Raw genomic sequence first — 20,251 nt, forward strand, 5'->3', positions numbered from 1 at the left:
TTCCTGAAATCCTCCCAAACAAAGAATCATTCTTGAGTACCTCCAAAATACTTTTAATTTTTTGATTCAGCTATAAATGTATAAAAAATCAGTTCCCCTGCTTGGGGTTCTTATAAAACACAGTATAAGCCTGAGCAGCATGTAAGCTCATTAGTAAAAAGGATATGTTTGCTGTCATTGCAGGTATCTGGCTTACTTCTTCACAAAGCATTAAAATACCCGGTAGATTTTATTTTGGGTATTGGAGAATTGATGCTTTATACGACAGGAAGGCACTGGTAAATTTTTCAGCCTGCCAAGCTGCCTGTGGTAGAGCTACACGAGCTATTCAAAAATACAAATGGAGCTTTAAAACTGGCTTTCAAAGCAATGAATGCTGTAATTTTCAGACATGTGCTGGAGCTGGCATTCATAATGAATGGACTTAAAGCTACACAACTAAAATTTCTGCTCTGCTCCTGGTGACAAGATGAATAGTGCAATCTCCTGGAGAAAAAAGATGCTTGAATCCCTACTACAGCTGGAAATCTCTGCAAGCTTAGGAAAGAGACAACCTGAGTCTGATTTATCAGTTGCAGTGGTGAACTTTTCAGGCAGCTTGTGGCCACATCATTTAAATGGCAACACAGCTCATTAGAGAGGATAGAAATATACAGAAAAACGGAGTCTGCCCCAGTCTGCTTTGCTGAATGCCAACTGGCAGCAATCCTTCAGCACTTGGTAAAATGATAAAGTATAGTCGGGCAAATTTAGTTATTCCAGTCTGGACCGATTAGGAAATAATCCAATAGTCCTTACAGTAGGATTTCAAGTTAATGCTTCTTGTAGCTTGTAAGTTAGTTTCTAATGAAATGGATTCAGACAAATGAGATACTATGTGTGAAAATAATCCTAGAGTACATCTCCCCTTCAGAAATACAGTTCTATAAATAATGTCATTAGAGATCCCTCTCACATGTTGCAGAAATGCATTCAAGCTGCAACAGTAACACAGATGATGAGTTGGATTAGTTAGAACAAAGACAGACTCCACCTCAAACTTCCACACTGAGTACAGAGCAGGATTAATTACTTTACACTAACTCCTGAGATGCAAGCTCTCAAAAAAGCATATTTAAACTTGAGAATCACTGGATCACAAGGTACTGAGGTGGAAGGATTGTGCTTTTCTGGCCAAGATGTCCCTCATATGGACGCTGACTAGTTATCTTCAGTGCGTGTTGAAACAGGTTGAAACTTCTTCTGGTAGCCTTTTATTATATTAAAAAAAAAACCAAACAATAACAACAACAAAACCACAAAGAGATGTTCCAGGCTAATGCATCACTATCTTTGGGGTTCCCTCTTTTTGTTAAAGTTTTCACAAAATACAAAATTAAATGTCTTTTCTACATACAGAACAAAGTAGAATCAAGTAACTGATTAGAGTATGTACAAAAACTTACACATCACCTTGTTCTTTAAAAAATATAAATATCAATAATGTTCAGTAGAATGGGTTGGTTTTATTTTTAAGGCTTCATTCTTTTAGATCCTTCATTATTTAATGAGATGCCAGGTAGGCAGGAAAAGCAGGAAAGAGAGGACGTGATTTTCTTTTATTAAAAGTAACATGTTTAATTCTCATGGGAGTCTTCCTCATCTCTGTTAGGAGGAGACACAATTGAGTTTTGTTCCCCCCAGAGTGATTTAAGTTTGCAGGAAGCAGTGGTGGAAGGAAAGAAAAATAAAACCCTTATTATTGCTATTTGTTTCCTTCACCGAAATCTGGTTTTAAACCTGTCTCTGTTCACTGTCACTGTAGAGAGCCATCTGCACAGTACTTGGATTAAATAGACTCAAGCAGGAAGACTTTGCCCCAGGTCCACATGGGAAAGGTTAAAGTGAGGATGAGACTGCTGGAAGTGTTTTACCATTGACTCCAGCAGAGGTAGCAAGTGCTGCAGCTAGGGCAGCTGCTGCTGTTGCATCCCTGGGCGTGAAGTCTGTAGGGAGGCTTTCCATCAGGCACTTGAGCTGCTCCTGACCCAGTTTGATTTTATCATCTAGCTCTCGTTGCTCTATGAGGAGTGCAGACTTCATCTTTACAAAGTGCTGGTAGTCCTGGAGCTGTTCCTCAGAGAGGTAGTTGCCCAGGATCTCCAAAACCACCCGTTCTCGACGGTCGAGGTTTTCCTTCAATTCCCGGGCATCTTCATGCTGGCCAGCCAGCAGTTTCCTCTTCTCATTCAGAGAGCTCTGTACACACCAGAGAGAGCACTTCAGTATTAGCAGCACTATCACTGATACTCACTGATCCCCCCTCTTCTGCCCCTGACACCAAATTTGCCACCTCTTGGTGAGGCAAGTTGGCTGCTAAGTTCCCAGACGCGCAGCCAGGAGCCTGCGGAAGGAGGATGAATTACTCATTGTGGGCCAAATGTGAATCCCACTAAATGTGAATATGAATGCTCTGATCAATGTGGGGTAGAAAGGACCCCAAGAAAATCAGTAAAACTTACTCAAAAGCAGCGACTGCCAGGAAAATCTGGCTCTGTCTCTTACAACCACCCAAAAAATGCTAAAACATGTCTTCAACTGAAGTAAAAGGCAGTTGTTGCTTCACAATATAGAATACCATGCAGCCTTTCTTCCACATGCTGGTCACAGACATGCTGTGCCAAACACAGACATTGTTTGGAGATAAAAGCCACAGGATCTGAGACACTTGTACGAACATGAACCAAGATTCCTAGGGACAGAACCATGTTTGCTCTGGCTCATACAGAATCAGTGAGGCACCTGTCTTTGAGCTTATAGAAGCAGGATCTTTTGACTGTTACAGTGGAGAAAGGCCAAGAGGCTACAGTTGTACAGATACGTACCCGCTCTTCACTGTTGGCATTTTCCCCTAGGCTACTGAGAACATTCTCTACCCGGGCCAGGCGTCCTGAGAGAGAAAGCAAGAGGTTCACCACCTTATCCAAATCGCCGATGAACATCTTGTATTTGTCAAACTCGTTTGGTTTGCATAGCTCGCTGATCAACAGCTCCACCTCCTCTCCGAGAGCATTGTTCATTTTGATGTCTGCAAGTAAGCCTTCCTTTGCTTCCTTCAGGATTTCCAGTTTGTGGGTCAAGCTCCCGATGAGCTCAGCCTGTCAGAAGGGAAACACATTGCCACGCTGGTCATTACCATGATCACAGAGTTCATTTGGATGATGACAACAAGAGGATATGGTTACAGTTCATGAGGAGCAAGATCAAGTCAGTAGCAGCTGACAAAGACGACAGCCAGAAGGGAACAGAGAACACTCTGAATTTCCACATTCAGGTGATAATCTGAATCTGATAACCTGGTAAGATTACATGAAGATATATTTGTTCTATCATCATGAACATCTTCAAAAGAGACATCCAATTTGGTGTGCCATATTCTCATGTCCAGCTACACGTATCTGAAATTGTATGTACCTTCCTTCAAAAAATTCTTTTAAAACTCTGGATGAAAAGAACACCGACCACATATGCTGCATCTTATAGCTCCCTGCCCCAGCCTGAAGTTTCTTGTGATGTTACATGTTGTATGACCCAGAATTGCACAAAACAACCGATAGAAAAATGAATTTAAGCAGTATTATTAATGACATGACAGGAAACTGAACTGGCATGTGTGGTTACATACTTAGTAAGAAAGAAGGACACTTCCCCCTCTTGCAGTACCCTGAAAGTGCTGACTGCTCCTTATTTGGCTGCCTCAGTGTTTAGATGCAAGCCTCAAATTCAGCCCTGACCAAGGGGACATCATCAGCATGATGATATCTCTGCACTGGCTGTGCAGACCCTGCCTTATACTGAGACGCACCAGAAAAGCATCTGTACGGAAGATGCTCTAAATGTACTTAGTGTCAGATCCATGAAATACAAAGCACATGCATTTTGTAACAGTAAAGGCAACTGTTTCACTGCTGAAGAAAAGGAGGTCTCCAGGGTTCAGCTACTCCAGAAGCAGCAGTGCTGCAGGTGTACTGGAGATAGAAACTTCAGTTAGGATTTAGGAGAAAGACGTATGCAAAAGCAGAAGTCTGTGGCCTGAGGCTTGCAGTTCTTGCCTCTATTCAGTTGGAAGTGACAGTGTAGTGCAGGAAAAGCTCTTGATATAAGGGATGGGTTATGCTTAGTTTCTTCAATTTATGCACTGACAAAGCACCATTCTATGTATGCTAATCTACTCAGCATAATAACATTGCAGGACAAAATAGAAGCAAATCACAACATTGTTTGAAAGTATTTTCTCAAAGTTTACTAACACAGCCTTCTTTCCATCAAAACTGCTGGTAATTTCAAACAGAAAAGTGTTGGTTTTTTTCAGAAGAAAGAGTATCTTTAAATCCAGGTCAGGCTTGGGGTGCTTTTGAAGCAAATGGTAATGTTGAGGCAGGCACCACTAGATGGTACACTCTGTGCATCTTCTGGAGCCTGTGCTTTTCTGGCCACATTACAGTCCACTAGCAGCTTCCTCATATATGCCAAAGCTTAATAACATGCGAGCATATTCTCTAGAACAAATGTTGGGTTGCAGGTCTATGGTGGATTGACTGGTAACTCATGCCATTTCTTAATGAAGCATTCAGTGGGAGAGATCCCACCTGCTAGGATAAGGGATAGCTGCAATTCCTTTGTATGGATTCTCTCCTTACTACGACAGGTAGGATCCAGGGAGGACCAGCACTTGCCCTCCCCTTTGCCTAAGATGCCAGTGTCATTCCCAGAAGAAAGATTTGAGATCCTTATCAATTGACTTCTAGATTAAGAGCTCCTGAGGAGCAGAGGAATGGAGCCAATCTCAACAACTACAGTGGCAGGGAAGAAAACCCTGTCTCAGGATTCTGTATAGTGGACACAAAGTCTGGCATTAACCTCAGCAGGTTTTCAGGAGGCCTGAATTGCTGAGAGCTGGCAGTCACTCCTCCCTGCTGCAGAAGCTCTGCAGAACATGCAGGCCAGCTCTCCTGCCCTTGCTAGCAGGAGGCCACAGGTCTGTCGGGAGTGATGTACCTTTTTTCTGAAGGTCTGGGAGCTGGATGTGGACTACTTTGTGTTCATTAATCAGGGACTCTCCTACAATCCCAAACACCAACCCAGTCCCTTTACATGTTTACAATGGAAATGAGTTTAGTTTATCAGAATCACCTCTCAGATTAGCTGCCTTCCCAGATAACACCTATGCAAATGAAATTTCATACATGATATTTCATACAGAACATGAACAAACATGCTGGATGGGCCTGGTCACTCCTATCTATTTCTATTTTTCCATGCAAATGCCATCTTTGAGACTTGTCTTCCAGAGGTAGGCACACATCTCCTTGTAAGCCTGTGAGATGCTTTCAGAGTCCCCTTGGAGAAGCACTCTTCTTGTGTTCGCTACTTCTTACCTTTCAGGTTGGTATGAGCAGGCAGCTGGGCTTGAAGTCAATTGAGTTGATTGTGTACTATAAGCATGGCAGGCTATGGCCTTTGTCAGGTGCTTTTGACTGGTGACATATGCACCATCATGCACTAAATATCTGTGAAATCACACGTATTTGTACTGGCAAGCACAGCAAGTGTATCTTAGACCACAGTTCCCTAAAGGCTCAATGAGGTCCTGCCTGCATCCCAAACACTCCACCAACTAAGGCTGATCTACTCACTCACTGCTCTTGTGTTAGATGGAGTTCTCATTCTGGGTATCACTGTATTAAAGCCTGGAAGGAAGCAACTTTTGCTTAGCAAAAAAGTGTAAGAAAAGAAATGGTAAAGCAATGCTAAGAAGAGAGGTAACCTCTCCATGTCAGAGCTGTGGGATAAACTGCATACTCCCAAACTACACAGTCTCACATCTTCTGCACTTTTACACTTGGCGTAGGAGTGGGGATCTAGAGAGAAAATGTGAAGCTGTCCTAGAGACACATGAACTTCCCATGCTCTGAGAGACGAGGTTTGGGACCCTTTCTTTAAATCTGTGCCTGATTTCAGTGCAGGAAAAATAAAGAACTATGTTTACAGCATGAGACTTGCATAAATATTTTCATCCTTCAGTTTGTTTAAATCTCTGCTCTTTGTACAAACAGCATGAACTATGAGCTGTGTCACTTTGTCCACAGCAACATCTAATGTTTTATGTTTACAGGCAGGTCTGGGTGCTTTTGACCTGAAGATAGGAGTTGTGTAAAGAGAGACACAGACATGCAAGTACCTGCGTGCGGCTCCTTGGAATTTGTGAGCTTCACAACATATCTGTAATTAGCAAGTAACTGATAGGAGACACTACAGGGGCAAATTAGGGAGCCCTGCAAAAGCCCTGGAAGATGGAGTATCCAAACTTAAAGCAAGAAGCTCAGGGGACAGTGAAACATAGCTGCAGCACAAGAGCAAAATGTATCCTGCTTCCCTGCCCTGCTCTCCCACTCCCTACCCAAGTCATCACATCAAGGTTGTGCTGACTGAATTGCCAAGGAGTGCAGTTTCCTGAACATTAGTGAAACAAAAAGGTGTGCTGAAAAGGAGTAACCAACGTTTTTCTGGAAGCGGCGTGTGCAGACAACAGGTGAAATGGGTAAGCTGCCAGGAGGAAAACCACAGGGTGAAACTTTATCCAGAAAGACGGTGCAGTAACTAGCAGGACTACATTCCTATTTCTAAGCCAACATGTCCTTACTGAGGTCACTCCACTTCTGCCTTTTTCTGTCTTGCTGTGAGGCAGTGACTGCCTCTTACAACCTATATACTCAGCCTTTGGCACAATGCAGGCCATCTTCATAGTTGTGCATGATTTGTACTCAAACGTGCAGTCAGATTAGCCCGCTTTGCTCTCTGGATCATTGTAACAAAGCTTCTCAAGTAGCCTAAATGCATCCAGCTTCCATGCACCTTGGGGCTGTATCAGCCAAATGCTGAATTCAAATAGAAATGCACTTTACTCTAGGGTTTGTAATTATTTCATGAATGTAACTAGGAAGTGGTGATGTGTGCTTTGAATTTACCTTCTTCTCGTTGATGTCCAACAAGTCCTCCTCCTCCTCCCCTACTTCTGGCAAATCTTTGATTTTATTCAGTAGTTCTGCTTTGGGTGCTGAAACATTATAATAAGCAGGGCAGGTGACCATAGTTACAGGAGCTTCCTTTTCTTCTTTCCTACATCACAGTGAAGAAAAAGGAGTTCAGTATGAGCCTTTTTGCCACGCCTAGATCCACGGTCTTCTAGCACTCCCTCTTCAGTACCCCCTTGGTATTAACCACAAAGGAAATAGCGGATTCTCAGCAGCAGAGGGTGCACGTCAGCTGCTTTCGTCTTTCCTGTGCACAACTACTTTGTTTAAATACTGACTGGCTAAGAGCTCTAAATAGGGCCAGATCTTTGCTGTAGATAAATCAGCACAGCTCAGCTGGTGATGATTAGACTGGCATCAAGCATTACAACTTATTTCTGTGCAGTTCTGCAGCTAGTTCTCCAGCTGGGAGTCTGTTTCTTTGAGTAGTCACACTGCAGGACGTGGACTGATCTTTGCATCTGGTTGCAATCAGGCACACCCACCTCTCCTTCCCAAACTAGGCCCCTCATTATCTTTTTCCCACCACTGTTATAGTCCTGATTTTACTCTCACACTTGACATGGCTCATTTCCTGCCCCACTATCAAGTTCAGCATTGTTTTCTAATGCATCCTGGAGAAATGAGCTCATCTACAGAAGAACTGATGAGAAAAGTCATTCAAAAATGCCCTGCCAGTCCTCGCTCCTGGGACTAGAGAAACTCACCTTCTGCCACTATCTATCTACAATGATTAGGACATATTCTGCACAAGCTCATCCCTTAAAGCAAGGAAGCAGCGAATTCTGCTGCAAAGTTAACCACAATCACAATGAACAGTGCTTACGTGTTATCTTCTGCTACTGTCCTGCTAGCTTTCTTCTGCGTCATCTTCCTTTTCATGTTGTTCTCCTTCAGCAAGCTGGTTCCACTGGGGAAAAGCCCCTCCATTAAGTCCATGGTTGTCTTCATTTTGGAGTCAGGATCCAGGATATCAGCCAGAGACTTGTCTTTATGGACAATCTCTTTTGCTAAAGCCTCTGACTTAATATCCTCTGGGCTTTTTTTCTTTGTCTTCATTGGAGGACATGTGTTGAGTGTCCCAGAGTCTGCACCACTGTTTTCTGACTCTGTGGTGATAACTGCTGGTTCTCTCTGGTTGCCCTCAGGTTGAGTTGTGGGTTCTCCATTAGAGCTTTGAGGCCCTTCAGAAGTAGCTGATTGGTGCTGCTTATCCACAGCAGGTGAAGAATTAGTCCTCTTTGATAAAGATGGTGAGAAGGACCAATTATTTTCACTGATATTCGTGCCCAACCCTGTTATCTCCCTCCTGGCCAGGGCTTTGGAAAAGCTTTTGAAGCTGCTATGGACAGAAAAATTCTGTGAGATGATGATAAACTTACCACACAGGATGTTTGTGAACACATGATGAAAGCCTAAGACAAGTAGGTTTTCCTTCTCACACATTCATTTCTGTCTCTTACTTTGCCCACACTGTGAAGCTACTGGCACCAGAAGCATTCCATTCCCTCAATCTGGATGCTGCCATTTTGTCATTCCACCGTAGAAAGCACCAGTGAGTGTCAGTTTGTTTTGTGCTCATGGGAGACATTGAGTCTCACCACTTGGGAATGCCAGCCTGAGCAGTCCACACTTGATACAGCCTTTTCATGTTAAGAAAGCCCTAGCCAGATTCTTCCCTGGAGGAAGAATCCCTCTTTCCTCCTTGATAGTAAGGGAAGTTGTGCCGAGTTAAATCGCTGGGCACCTAGCCCCTACCCCAGTCCTTCAGGACAAATGCACTATACAGTGTTACTGTGACATATTAGTGCTGTTGCTTTTTGGCACGTGGTTGCTGTTTCGTAACAGGAGTGTTTTGTGCCAGATATAAAGTGTATTCTGGGAATTCTAACAGTTTGGAAGAACGTGAATTTTCATACTTTTCTCTCAGAAAACAGTAACTGGAAAGAGTAAGCAACTATTCTTACTCTTCATGCTGGTGTGTGAGAAGAAACCCCACTGAAATCCATACAGTAATTGCAGGGAGCATGCAGGGTATTTTCTCACTTATAACCCTCTTTGCCTTGCCCACTACACACCTGTCAGTGTATCTGCTGATGGACACAAAGCTTTTAGCCTTCATTCTTTGTGACCTGTCCTGTCCATATCATTTAACAATGCTCTTGGCAGCTAGCAAAATCCTGGGGCAGTGAGTCTGTCTGTCTGTCCCTCTCCCCTTATAATCTGTGCAATCCCCTGCAAAGCTTCACACTCGGCTAGCAGCTGTGGGTGGATTGTTGCAGAATACCAAGCTGTGGAGGTCAGTCACATTTGGCTAGAGCCCCACATATCTTACTGTATATGGCCCTACAGTGCCCGAGATGCTGTGTGATAGCTCTCCCTTACCTCACTTTGTCCTCTGTGAGCCTGGTGGACGTGTCTCCAGCTGCCCCGTATTCCTCAAGTGCAGTTGGTGGGGAAGGAGGTGGGAATTCCTCCGTGCCATTCGCAGAAGTGCAAGAGCTCAACTCAGGAAGAGAATGGGGTGGCAGTGGGGGTGAGAAGGCCGGAGCAGTGACAGCAGGCTGGGAAGGCATGATGAACACCTCATCGTCTTCATCATCCTGCAGCAGCGGTGGAGGCGTGAGCTGTAGGCACGACTCTGAGATCCGGAGGTGAGTTGTTGTCTGGGGAGAAGGAGTCTCTGGGTCAGAGGAAGTGCTGCTCTGTGTTGGAAGGGACTGCCACCTGTGGGAGAACTTTGGCCCATCTGCTGGAGGAGGCACCACAGCATGTGGCAAGCTGTTGTCTTTGACTGAGTGAGCCCACATCACTCTGTGTGGGAGGGATCTTTGCAGCAGCCCTGCTTTCCTTCTGCATACAATCTCCTCTTCAGGAGCCTCGACGGACCTATCCTGAACAGCATCCGAAGACGGTGCCTGAGCAGTACTGCTGCCCCCAAAAGGAAAAGCATCTTGTTCGGCATGGTGCTGTCTCAGAGCCTGGCCATCACCTGTGGCCTGCAAGTCGGGGGCAGGTGTACTAGGGGAGGACTGGCTAGATGCAGAAGGAATGAGGAACGTGGATTTAAAGCCTTGCTTTTGCTCAGGATAGTGACTCCTTGCCTCTGTTGGAGACGGAACAAATGCAGAACTCCTGCCATCTTGTCTGGAAAGTTCTGAGACCTTATGGTTCTCGGTCAGTGCGGAAGACCCAGTGCCAATCTCACTGATGTGGTGTGGATGGGGATAATAACTTGTAAATGTCATTTTTTCTGAGTGGCTTCTTTCTTTCTTGCTGAAAGACCTACAAAAACAAGAGATAGACCACTTAAGGTTTAACAATCAATCAAGGATCAGGAAAAGCTACTGTACACCTGCTTAGAGATCAAATTAGGCAACCATTCTGGAGGCCTGAGTCAGTGCCTGCTAATCCACATGAGGTTCAGTCATGATTTTGAAATGCAGAGGTAAATGCAGTCTACTAGCTCTAGGGACACTAAGCCAGATCCACTCCCACTCACCATCTCCTACAATTTTCAGTGTGAGCCAGACCACACAGATCTGTGCACACACACAGTGAGCATCACAGCAAAAACTCAGTAGAAAAAAATCTTGGAAAAATCTGATTGCCTTGCTTCCCTTCAGTCTCATTTGGATTCTGTTTATTACAGATAAAGGGGAGAGGCACAGGTAGTGAATGCAGTAAGGAAAATTATTTGACATAGTCTACCATCAGACAATGGACATATATATGACACAGTCTACCATCAGACTACATCAATTGCTGTAAAGTTTGACAATTAGTCTGGAGTACTGTGTCCAGGCCTGGCGACCCCAGCACAAGAAAGATGCAGAGCTCTTGGAACAGGGAGGACCACTAAGATGATCAGAGGGCTGGAGCACCTCTCCTGTGAACAAAAGTTGAGGGAACTGGGCTTGTTTAGGTTGGAGAAGAGAAGGCTCTGGGGAGACCTCATTGTGGCCTTCCAATATTTGAAGGGAGCATATAAACAGGAAGGGGCATGACTGTTTACATGGGTTGATAGCGACAGGAGAAGGGGAGATGGTTTTAAACTGAGACAGGGGAGGTTTAGGTTAGATATTAGGAGGAAGTTCTTCACACAGAGGGTGGTGACACACTGGAACAGGTTGCCCAAGGAGATTGTGGATACCCCATCCCTGGAGGCATTCGAGGCCAGGCTGGATGTGGCTCTGGGCAGCCTGGTCTGGTGGTTAATGGCCCTGCACATAGCAGGGGGTTGAAACCAGATGATTTTTGAAGTCCTTTTCAACCCAGGCCATTCTATGACTCCATGATTCTATGAATTTCCACCTTATGGACCAAAAAAATCCCATCACGTTATTTGCTCCCTTTGGGAAGTACTATTGTAAAGATTGCGCTCTTTTTATTAAAAAAAAAAGTGAAGTAAAAATGCGCTACTTTGACTTCATAGAAAAATTTTAAAAGCTCTTACAAATGTTGGGATTCCATTAGGTAAAAGAGTTCCACTTATGCTTGCAGTTGTTACAAAAAAAATCACAACATTCTTCAAGCACACGTTACAGTTGCAAACAAAGAAGATTATATTATTCTTTCCTTATTTTTAACAGATAATCATGTAAGCCTAAGAAACAGGGTCTGGCCTCTGAAGCAAAGATCCTGCTCAGAATATGTAGTCAAACCTACTTGCTTGTATGGTTATTTAGTTGGAAAACAAAATGAGTTGTAATAATAGCACTAGAAGATGCAAGAGAAGATGGCCTAAAAACATGAGGCCAGACCATAAAACAATAAAACACAATAAAGCTGTACTGCCAATGCATTTTCTGTTCTCGAGACACATTGTTCAAGCAGTCTTACGCTTACTTCCAGCCCATCATGTTTGAGACTTGGGGCCCAAATTTGTTCCCAGGCACGCTGGTACAAATTAAAAACAACTCTGACAAAGACATGGGTCGTTCTGGCTTTATTCTGGTGTAACTGGGAACAGAATTTGGCAGCCTTTGCCTGAGGGCAACTTCCCAGACAGAATACTCTTGGTATTGTCTGTGGTTCCTGGACAGTAGCAATGTGTATTCTTTTAAGATGCTCAGTATTTGTCAGAAACACCAGATGGTGATTCTCTAATTTAAAGATCTCTCCTACTGTGGAGGCAACTGTGGGTTCTAAAACTGGCGGAGCAACAATCATTCCTAGCAGTGCTTATGAGCCAGCTATTGTGTGACACCTGCAGAGTAGATCAGTAGCATAGAGCATAAGTTATGCAGCATGTGTGACAAGACCAAATGCTCATTTGTGTAAGCTGACCATCTGATAATTTTCCTCCTTGATCAAGAGAGATGGTACAGATGGTCCCATCTCCTCTTCATCACATTAAATGGTTGTGTTCCAAGGGAACCTAGAAGTGCCTGGTACTGACTCTCCAGAAGGGCATGTGAATGCAGTATGATGCAAGCAAAGATAGGATGGTGATGGTTATACATGAGAGGACTGGCTAAAAAATAGCTGACAATCACAGGACAGACAAGGATTTGCATCTTTTAAGAGATGGATTAAGATGTTGCAGTAATCCTGTTTTACCCAGACTGTGATATACTCACACCAGAGTAGGAGAAGGTTCAATGTTATCCTGATAGCAGAATTCCTCCTGAATATGGCTAAGGATCTAGTTTACATGTCCTTATAACTTTGCAGAGGATTCATATCTTGTTCCCACTGAGACTTAACTGCAAAACTTATTCTAGCCTCAGGAACACAGTATCAGAACACTTTTGCTTTCAAAAATCCTGCCCACTCTTACTTAGTCCACTCCAAGCTCAGCAATACGTATATTAAAAAAAACATTCAACAGCAAAGGCTTAATGGGGAGTGCTTTGAAGCCTTTGTGGTGGGAACCTGCATCCTCAGAGACAAGGGCTTTTTCTTGTCTTCTCTCATCCAATTCTGATCTAGAGGGGAAAGCAACCTCACATCTCCCAGAAGAAATGTGCTTGCAGAAAATGCAAGACACCAACAGAGCAGAAACTTTATAAGAATGTTGGGTTAATACCAACAACATTTGTATAATTAAGCATGAAAATGAGAATCCTACCCTTTGTGCCACAATAAACTTTTTTTTTCAGTCTGGATGATCCGTTTCATTATATGGAAAATAGTTTGGATTTAAAAAAAAACCAGAAACCAGTTTTTGGGAAGAATGATGAAATGCCAGCTCTAGAACATATGGGAGGGAGGCACGATGAACTAAAAGAGCTGTGATGTACTCTCAAGGAAACAGAAAAAAGGAAAAAATTATTCTGAATTTAAGAGAAAGGGTGCATTTTAAGCAGTCATAAAAGGACAAGCCTGAAAGCAGAACGAGCCCTTTAAAACAACATTTATGTTTTCTTAGGAAGAAAAAATTTGCCAGCCACAGACGAAGTAAAATCCAGCTAGACTAGATGCTTTCCCCTACTTGCAGCTGTAACTCCCTTCCCAGAGCTGCAGAGTGAAACTTCGGAGACAGCAGTGTTAATCCCAGTGTGACAACAGACTGGGACAACATTTACTGCAAGTTTGTAAAAGAAACAGAGCTCATTTGTGAGTAATTATTTTGGTCTCTCTTGATGGCTTTTACTGTAAGCTAACGGTTAGCTGTTTGGGCGCTCAGAGCTTAGGGCAAGCATCTATTTATTATTTAAATGTAAATATGGCAAGATCAACTTCAGTCCTAGTTAGCTTCAAAACAACCTATTGCTAAAAGAATAGTTACGAAAGTCCCAATATTATGCGTTTTATTATTACACTCTTCTATTTTTAAAAACATTTGTCTCCGTCCTGTTGCTGAGCAAGATGTCCTGCCTACACAAAATAAAGCAGCCTAGATGCAAAGCTTTCAGATAAATGAGATCTCCCTGTTTTAGCTCACACAGATGTTCATTCGCTTCTGGGGAGGCAGCATCCAGGACTGGAGAAAGCCAGACAAAGAGAGATATCATGGTATATTTTCCTTTGGAGTCCTTCAGTTCTGATAATTTCTAACAGTAGATGAAACACATTTGGAAGGTACATGATCTGTCTGTTGCTGCAGAAACACACACCAAAACAACATGACTGTGGAGAAAGAACTTAGAGTGAGTTAATGTCTGCAGTGGGAAAAACAGCTCATGACAACTTACTCCTTCTAACTCCACTGGGCAGAGCATGCTCCTATCTGCATCCACACAGACTTCTCTAGTTTGTCCCTAGCCACCCACTGACACAGACAGCACACCACAACTGCTGCTAGCAGCCAGGTAATAAGAGCTGATCCTGAAGTGATAAAGGAGACAATAACATGTACCCACCTGGCTCCTGCACTGATCACATAGAAAGGATCTCTCCCCATGGCACCAAACTCACTGCTTTCTCTTCTCAGCAGGTCCTGGAGTGCAAAGACAGCATTATCAGAAACAAATGAAAGAAAGCAACAAAACACTGATGCTCCCTACTAAGAAGCCACAGCACGTACCACACAATACTCATAGTTAGGCCCTGCCTTCTCTAAAAACATGCCCAAATGTATCAGTGGAGCTGGGTGCTCACTGATGTTTAAATATGCAAGCAAGAAGCTGAGGTATCATTACAACAGCCTTAACCAGAGAAGTTGGATGGTGAACAAACTGTGCCCAAACCCAGCACCAAAACAAGAGGAAAATGCTGCAGAGAGATGCTGAGTAGCACAGAGGTCGGGAGCTCCAGTCACAAGCAGATGTGCTGAAAAACATCACCAAGTTTTGCATTCATTTTTCAAAAACTGAAGTGCTGAACCAACTCCTCTTTGGGCATCTGATCTAAAACCAGAGAAATTTCAGAGCTGAAATAGCTTTGTGAATCTGACTCTTTATGCCGTGAGATACCAGACTACTATGAGACATGAAAGCAAATGCTATGCCTGCTTTTGAAGAGGTTGGTATTTTCTCCCAGATGACCTTTTCAGCACAGCGCAACCCATTGCCCCCTTTCCCACACCCTTCCTTGTTTGTTTTTTTGGCCAGTGTTGCTACAGGGTAAGGGTAAGAGCAGGTCTTAATTTAGGAGTTGGAGAGCTGGAAGATATGCAGGCTGAGACAGATTTAAAAAGCAGAAGGGAAAGAAGGCTGAGAATCTGCTCTGAAGATCGAGCGCTAATAATTCCACATGGCTATCTATTTCCTTATATCTCTAAACAAATTCCTACAGTGACATTGCAATGTGATTTATATGTAGCACAAAAGGAATATAATACACTGTACACAAGGCCCTGCAAAATATACAGTGAGGCAGAGAAGTCTGCTGCTAAACTGGAAATAAACATTTCCCACAAAAAAATCACCAGAGGTCCCAGAAAACCCCAACCACCCGGTTGCTCTGACTTTGTCCCTCACTTTTCTTTTACTGTTGTATTGGAGATGGTTCAGAAACAAACTGAGTTAAGAGAGCACTCAAATATGCTTTCAAACAGACACTTAAATGTTGCCGTATGTTTGAAGTCAAACGTGCTTTCCTGAATTAGGAATTAAGAACAGGATTTTCACTGCCTCTGTGATAAATACTCACTCCAGAAGTGGATACAGCCAAAGCTCTCTGGAAAAGAGCAGCAAGGTCTCTACCCTCTTTCTGAATTTGAAAGAAGACACTGGAAGATGCTGTGAGCAGCTCTGCACCACTGTTTACCATGTCTCTTGAGCTAGCTTCCACCAGGCAGCACTCTGATTTGGCTGATGAACGTACACAAGACTAAAAATGAGCCAGCAAGGGAAACATTAAGGATTTCAAGAACTTCCCTGTGTGTGTCCTGCATGAGACAGCAGGCCTGTTAAATGTGAACTGTTAACTGGCCACTGGGATCTGAGATCTGTGGAGAGAGGGTATGCAGAATGTAACACCAAGCGGTCTGGGCGGATGACTCCTTCACCTGCCCAGAGCACTCTCCCCATATTCCTTTCTGCATTACTCGATTCAGTATCCCTTCACTGGGATATTCCTTCCCTTCATAATCCTTCTGGGCAGCAGTAAATGTTTGAATAGCAGGAAGGGTCCTGGGTCTCAGATGCCCTTTAAATATGCAGGCCTGCCCAAACACTCAGACTATTTGCAACAAGAAGCTTGCTCACACATTCATGCCGCTTCCTCCCTCTCTCTGCAATGAACAGAGCCTGGTGTGAAGACAGGGACAGGGGAGCAGGCTCACCATTGCTGTAGATCACAGTGGCTTGAGCAGCTGCAGTTACCTAAACAGGTCTGTACAGATTTCAGCTTGAGCAGTTGTTCTTTAAGAAGTAAGCCCATTTCCACTATTTACTGTCAGTGGAGTCAGTCAAATTCCCTGTTCATGACACATCAGTGCTATGTTCCCAACCACCAAGCAGGGGACATGGAGAGAGCGGACTGGGTCTCCACTAAATTTTCTCCACGTTTCCCTCCAGCGCTGGAGGCAAAACTTAGCGGTTACTTGGCAGTGCCTGTTCTGAGCATTTCCCAGCACTGTCAGACACAGCACGGGCAGGGACAATTTCAAGTAGCCTTTAAAATCCTCTGCTTTGCACTAGGGAAGTGGGCTAAGGAAAAACAACAGCGGCAGCATGGAGTACACCCCACCACAAACATCCCAGTGCTTTCCCATTGATGCTGGCAGATAAGCACATGACACTTCAGATGGTCTGCCAGGGACAGGAAGCACACAAGCATGTTATCAGCAGATGCACTGAAATCCCTGCATCTGTGAAATCCCTGAAGGAGCCCCAGCAGTAAGAAAGCAGAACAGAAGCAATAACTCAGCAGCAAGCAATTAAACAGCATCCTAATGTAAAAGAAATAAATGGTCTTATCTCAGCATGCATTCAACCTTTCAGTACCAATGAAGTTATTGCCAAGACTGAGCATCAGTCTGTTGCCTGACATACCCCGTTTCCCTGCTTTCTTGAACAGATAATCCAATTTCCACATACCTGGTGTTTTTTATCTGCTATGGGTGATGATCTGGAACGTGTGTGCACAGGGACACATGCATTCCTTTGCTGATTGTCACATCTATCAAGCAAGTCTTCCACAGACACTGATTTCCCAGATTTCCTGGGTGCTTCAAAGCTCTGCTCCTTCTTCCCATAGCAAGGCTGGCCCTGCGGGCGCAGAGGGTCTGTCTGCGTGCCTTTGGTGAGCTCCATTTGGGCTCTGTAATCCCGACACCTGTCTGTTTTCGATCTGCTCATGATCGAGCTGTCCCAGCGTCCTTTCTTCTGCTCATCCCCACTCCCATCAAAGCAGCCCGTCAGCCCAGGAGGAAGGGTGGAAGACACCCGCCCTGTCCTGGCTATCCGCTCAACAGACTCCCTCCGGCGGAAGAGGTTCTGATCCTGGAGAGAATTCATGCTGGAGGCAGAGGAAAGGCTCTGGCTGTCCTGGCCACCTGCTTGCAGGTAGGAGCTGTGGGATCGCTCCCTGAGCAGCCCGCCGTCCTGTGAGGATGGTCGTTTGCCCGTTTTGCGCTCAATGTAGTCGGCGAGGGCATTCTGCTGGAGTTGCTTGAGCTCTGGCTTAGAGAGGCTGACAGCGGAAGAAGCTTTGCCATCCCTTTCAAAGATCTTACGCCTATCAGCCACCGTGTTCTCTGGGAAGACAAAATGGAGGCCCTTCTTCTGGAAGGAGAAAGGTGATGGCTCCCCATCAGAGATGCCCACCTCGTTCATCTTCTCTGGCTCCGAGTATGACCGCTTCTTCTGTTCTGCTGTCAGCCGCTTCCGGCCCCCGATACGCGAGATGTGAGGTGTCCTGGAGTAGTCCAGGGCAGAGAGGCTGCCTTCCGTTGGCGTGACGCTGTGTCTCTCCTTTGGGGTGTGGGGAGACGCCGCCATGCTCCTCATGCCCACATGAGCTGAGGCAGGCCTCTGGATCACCCTCTTGGGCATATTCGCAAATGGGGGGCTGATGCGCCGGAAGGAGGTGGCCCTCAGCACTCGGGACTGTGCGTCTTTAATGCTGTTCCTGTATGCCCTGTTGAACGGTGTGTCCAGCTGTGACCCGTGGGCATCCTGGATGTTGTCCTTCCAGAGGACTTCTTTCTCAGGCTCCCCTCCCAGCTGGAATGTGCTTTTGCTCCTTGGCAGCTGGGCCACCCTTATTTGCACTTCATTTTCAGGACAAGTGTCATAGTACTCACTGCATCTTGCCTGCTTTGCTGAAGCTGCCATCTGCAGCTCCACACAGCGCCAATCAGCCTCTTCCAACTTCCCGTTCCTGACAGAGGGGCTGGAGACCCTGCTCATCTCACTGGACAGCTGGGTGCCAAGTTTGCTCCGCATATCCTCTGGGCTGTTTGGAGAGCTCTTGGTGCTGGAGGTCTGGCTCACCCTGCTGAGCCCATAATGCTGGCCAAAGCTGGGAACACCAGCACTCTGGGGCCGGTGAGTGCTTTGCTCTCGCTGCTCAAACTTGCTGACCTTCTCTAGCACAGAGCAGCGGGACTTGCTGGGATCTGGTTTGCCATGAAGAACAGCTTGGGTGCTGCTAGAGCTGAGCCGGCTCCTCCCAAGATCAGAGGTCTTTGGGTGCTGCAAAGGAATCTCCTCATATTTTGGCTCTACAGCATGGAATGGGGCCATGCTCTTGCCCTCGTCCTGCCTCGTAAAGGCCTGCGGGTCTGCATCACTCCGTTGTCCTCTGTGATCCCTCTCCTCTTTGGTGCTGTTGTTCAAGTAGGACAGCTTGGCACTGGAATAATTTTCACATGGCTCAGAGCTACTTTGCCTCCTGGAGCTCTCAGGGATGTTCTGCAAAGAAGAGAAGCTATACTGCCTGGATTTGTTGTGACCCCACTGGAGGTGCGTGGCAGCATCTCTCTCATTTATCTGTATGTTGCCATTTTTGTCAGCCTGGCATTCAGCCTCCCGGTTCTCTCTGGACTGGTAGGGGTTTTTTCTCTCACCGGCATCTCTTGGCTGGATCTGCAGGGCTTGAAAGCTGTGTTTAGAGGCCTGTGCAGGACTCACAGCATCTCGGTTGCAGTGTGCTGCCTTGTAAGAGGGTAACAACTCCTCCTTCCTTGACATGCTTAAGTAGACTTCTGTGTTATGAAGTTTTTGCTGGACAAGCTGTGCTGTGGCATCATGCTTTCTCTCAGCATCTGGGGGCTCGTAAAAAACAGCCGATCTGTTTGTAGTACTTTGGTTTCCATTCTCATCAAAGCCCAGGGTGCTGCTGGCTGCACCTTTGTCATACGAGACTGGAAAAGATGAAGAGTAGCCACTTTCTTTGGCGAGAGCTGGAAAAAGAGTCCCATTATTGCTTGCAGAAGGCTGGGGCACCTGGGCATAGTGTGGCTCTGGAGAAGGTACTGGGTAAACGCCGGTAGGCAGCAGGGGCTGCCCTGGGTGGGAATAGCTCTGCTTGGGCTTCACTGTGGGACTACTCTCCGGGCTCTTCTCCACCACTGTGTGCAGCTGCCCTTCCCCAAAGTGGGTCTTCAGCAGAGGTCCCTGGGAGAGGGGGCTGACAAGAGGAGACCAGGGCCCTTTCAGTTGGCTTCGGCTAGGCTTGTTCAGATCAAGGCCAGAATATGAGCTGGGTCTCTCGTGATGCCTGATGGCTGCGTAGCTGTCACTGCGAGTGGGAGGCAAGGGAGGTCCCTTGTGGGGCTTGCTTTCGCTGTCCTGGCCTGGCTGCACCCAGGAGGGAGCTGTGCTGTTCCGGCTGAAGTTGTGGAGCCTGCCATGGCCGCGGCCATTCTGCAAGATCCGGGCCTCACTGCTTGGAAGCAAAGCAGAGGACTTCACCTCGTACTCCTCAGAAATCCTTCGCTGGGAATCGTAGACTGTCTTGACATACCTGATGTCAGCTTGCTTCATGCCCTCTGGTAGGCTGCTGCGGGAGTGCATGCTGTCTGTGGAGCAGGAGTGCTCCTTGCTGAATGGCGAAGCGGCGTACTCGGGAATGCTGGAGTTGGTGGAGAAGGAGCTGTAGGCTGAATCTCTCTTGCTGTGCAGGTGGGAGAGCTGGTCGATGCTGTTGGTGGATTTGGCTGGGGACAGGTGACAAGGATGGTAGCCAGGGGAGGAGTGGTCCAAGCTTTCCATGCTGCCCTGGGAACTGTACTGGTCAGGGCTTCTCCTCAGATAGCCATGCTCATAGCCAGAGAGATCGCTGGTTGAGGAGCTGGGGAAGAGTGAGAGAAGAGCAAGAACCCACTGTTAGCAGAGAAGAGG

At 45.7% G+C, this 20,251-nt stretch overlaps 1 protein-coding gene across 1 annotated transcript in view; it reads right to left on the bottom strand.

Annotated features, from left to right (window-relative positions):
• Positions 1 to 1,878: 1,878 nt before the first annotated feature.
• SHROOM3 (shroom family member 3) overlaps positions 1,879 to 20,251 on the bottom strand; it is a gene marked incomplete at its 3' end in the record, with an annotated part of 134,892 nt that continues 116,519 nt past the window's right edge. Inside the window, exons 5-11 of the mRNA XM_079534865.1 lie at positions 17,003 to 20,201; positions 14,381 to 14,457; positions 9,459 to 10,358; positions 7,900 to 8,415; positions 7,008 to 7,158; positions 2,865 to 3,137; positions 1,879 to 2,238 (exon numbers count right to left, since the gene is read on the bottom strand). Of these exons, the coding sequence (XP_079390991.1) occupies positions 1,879 to 2,238; positions 2,865 to 3,137; positions 7,008 to 7,158; positions 7,900 to 8,415; positions 9,459 to 10,358; positions 14,381 to 14,457; positions 17,003 to 20,201 (5,476 nt within the window). The remainder of the gene's footprint in view (positions 2,239 to 2,864; positions 3,138 to 7,007; positions 7,159 to 7,899; positions 8,416 to 9,458; positions 10,359 to 14,380; positions 14,458 to 17,002; positions 20,202 to 20,251) is intronic.

Source organism: Tetrao urogallus (genome assembly GCF_951394365.1).
Source record: "Tetrao urogallus genome assembly, chromosome: 4".
Lineage (NCBI taxonomy): Eukaryota > Metazoa > Chordata > Aves > Galliformes > Phasianidae > Tetrao > Tetrao urogallus.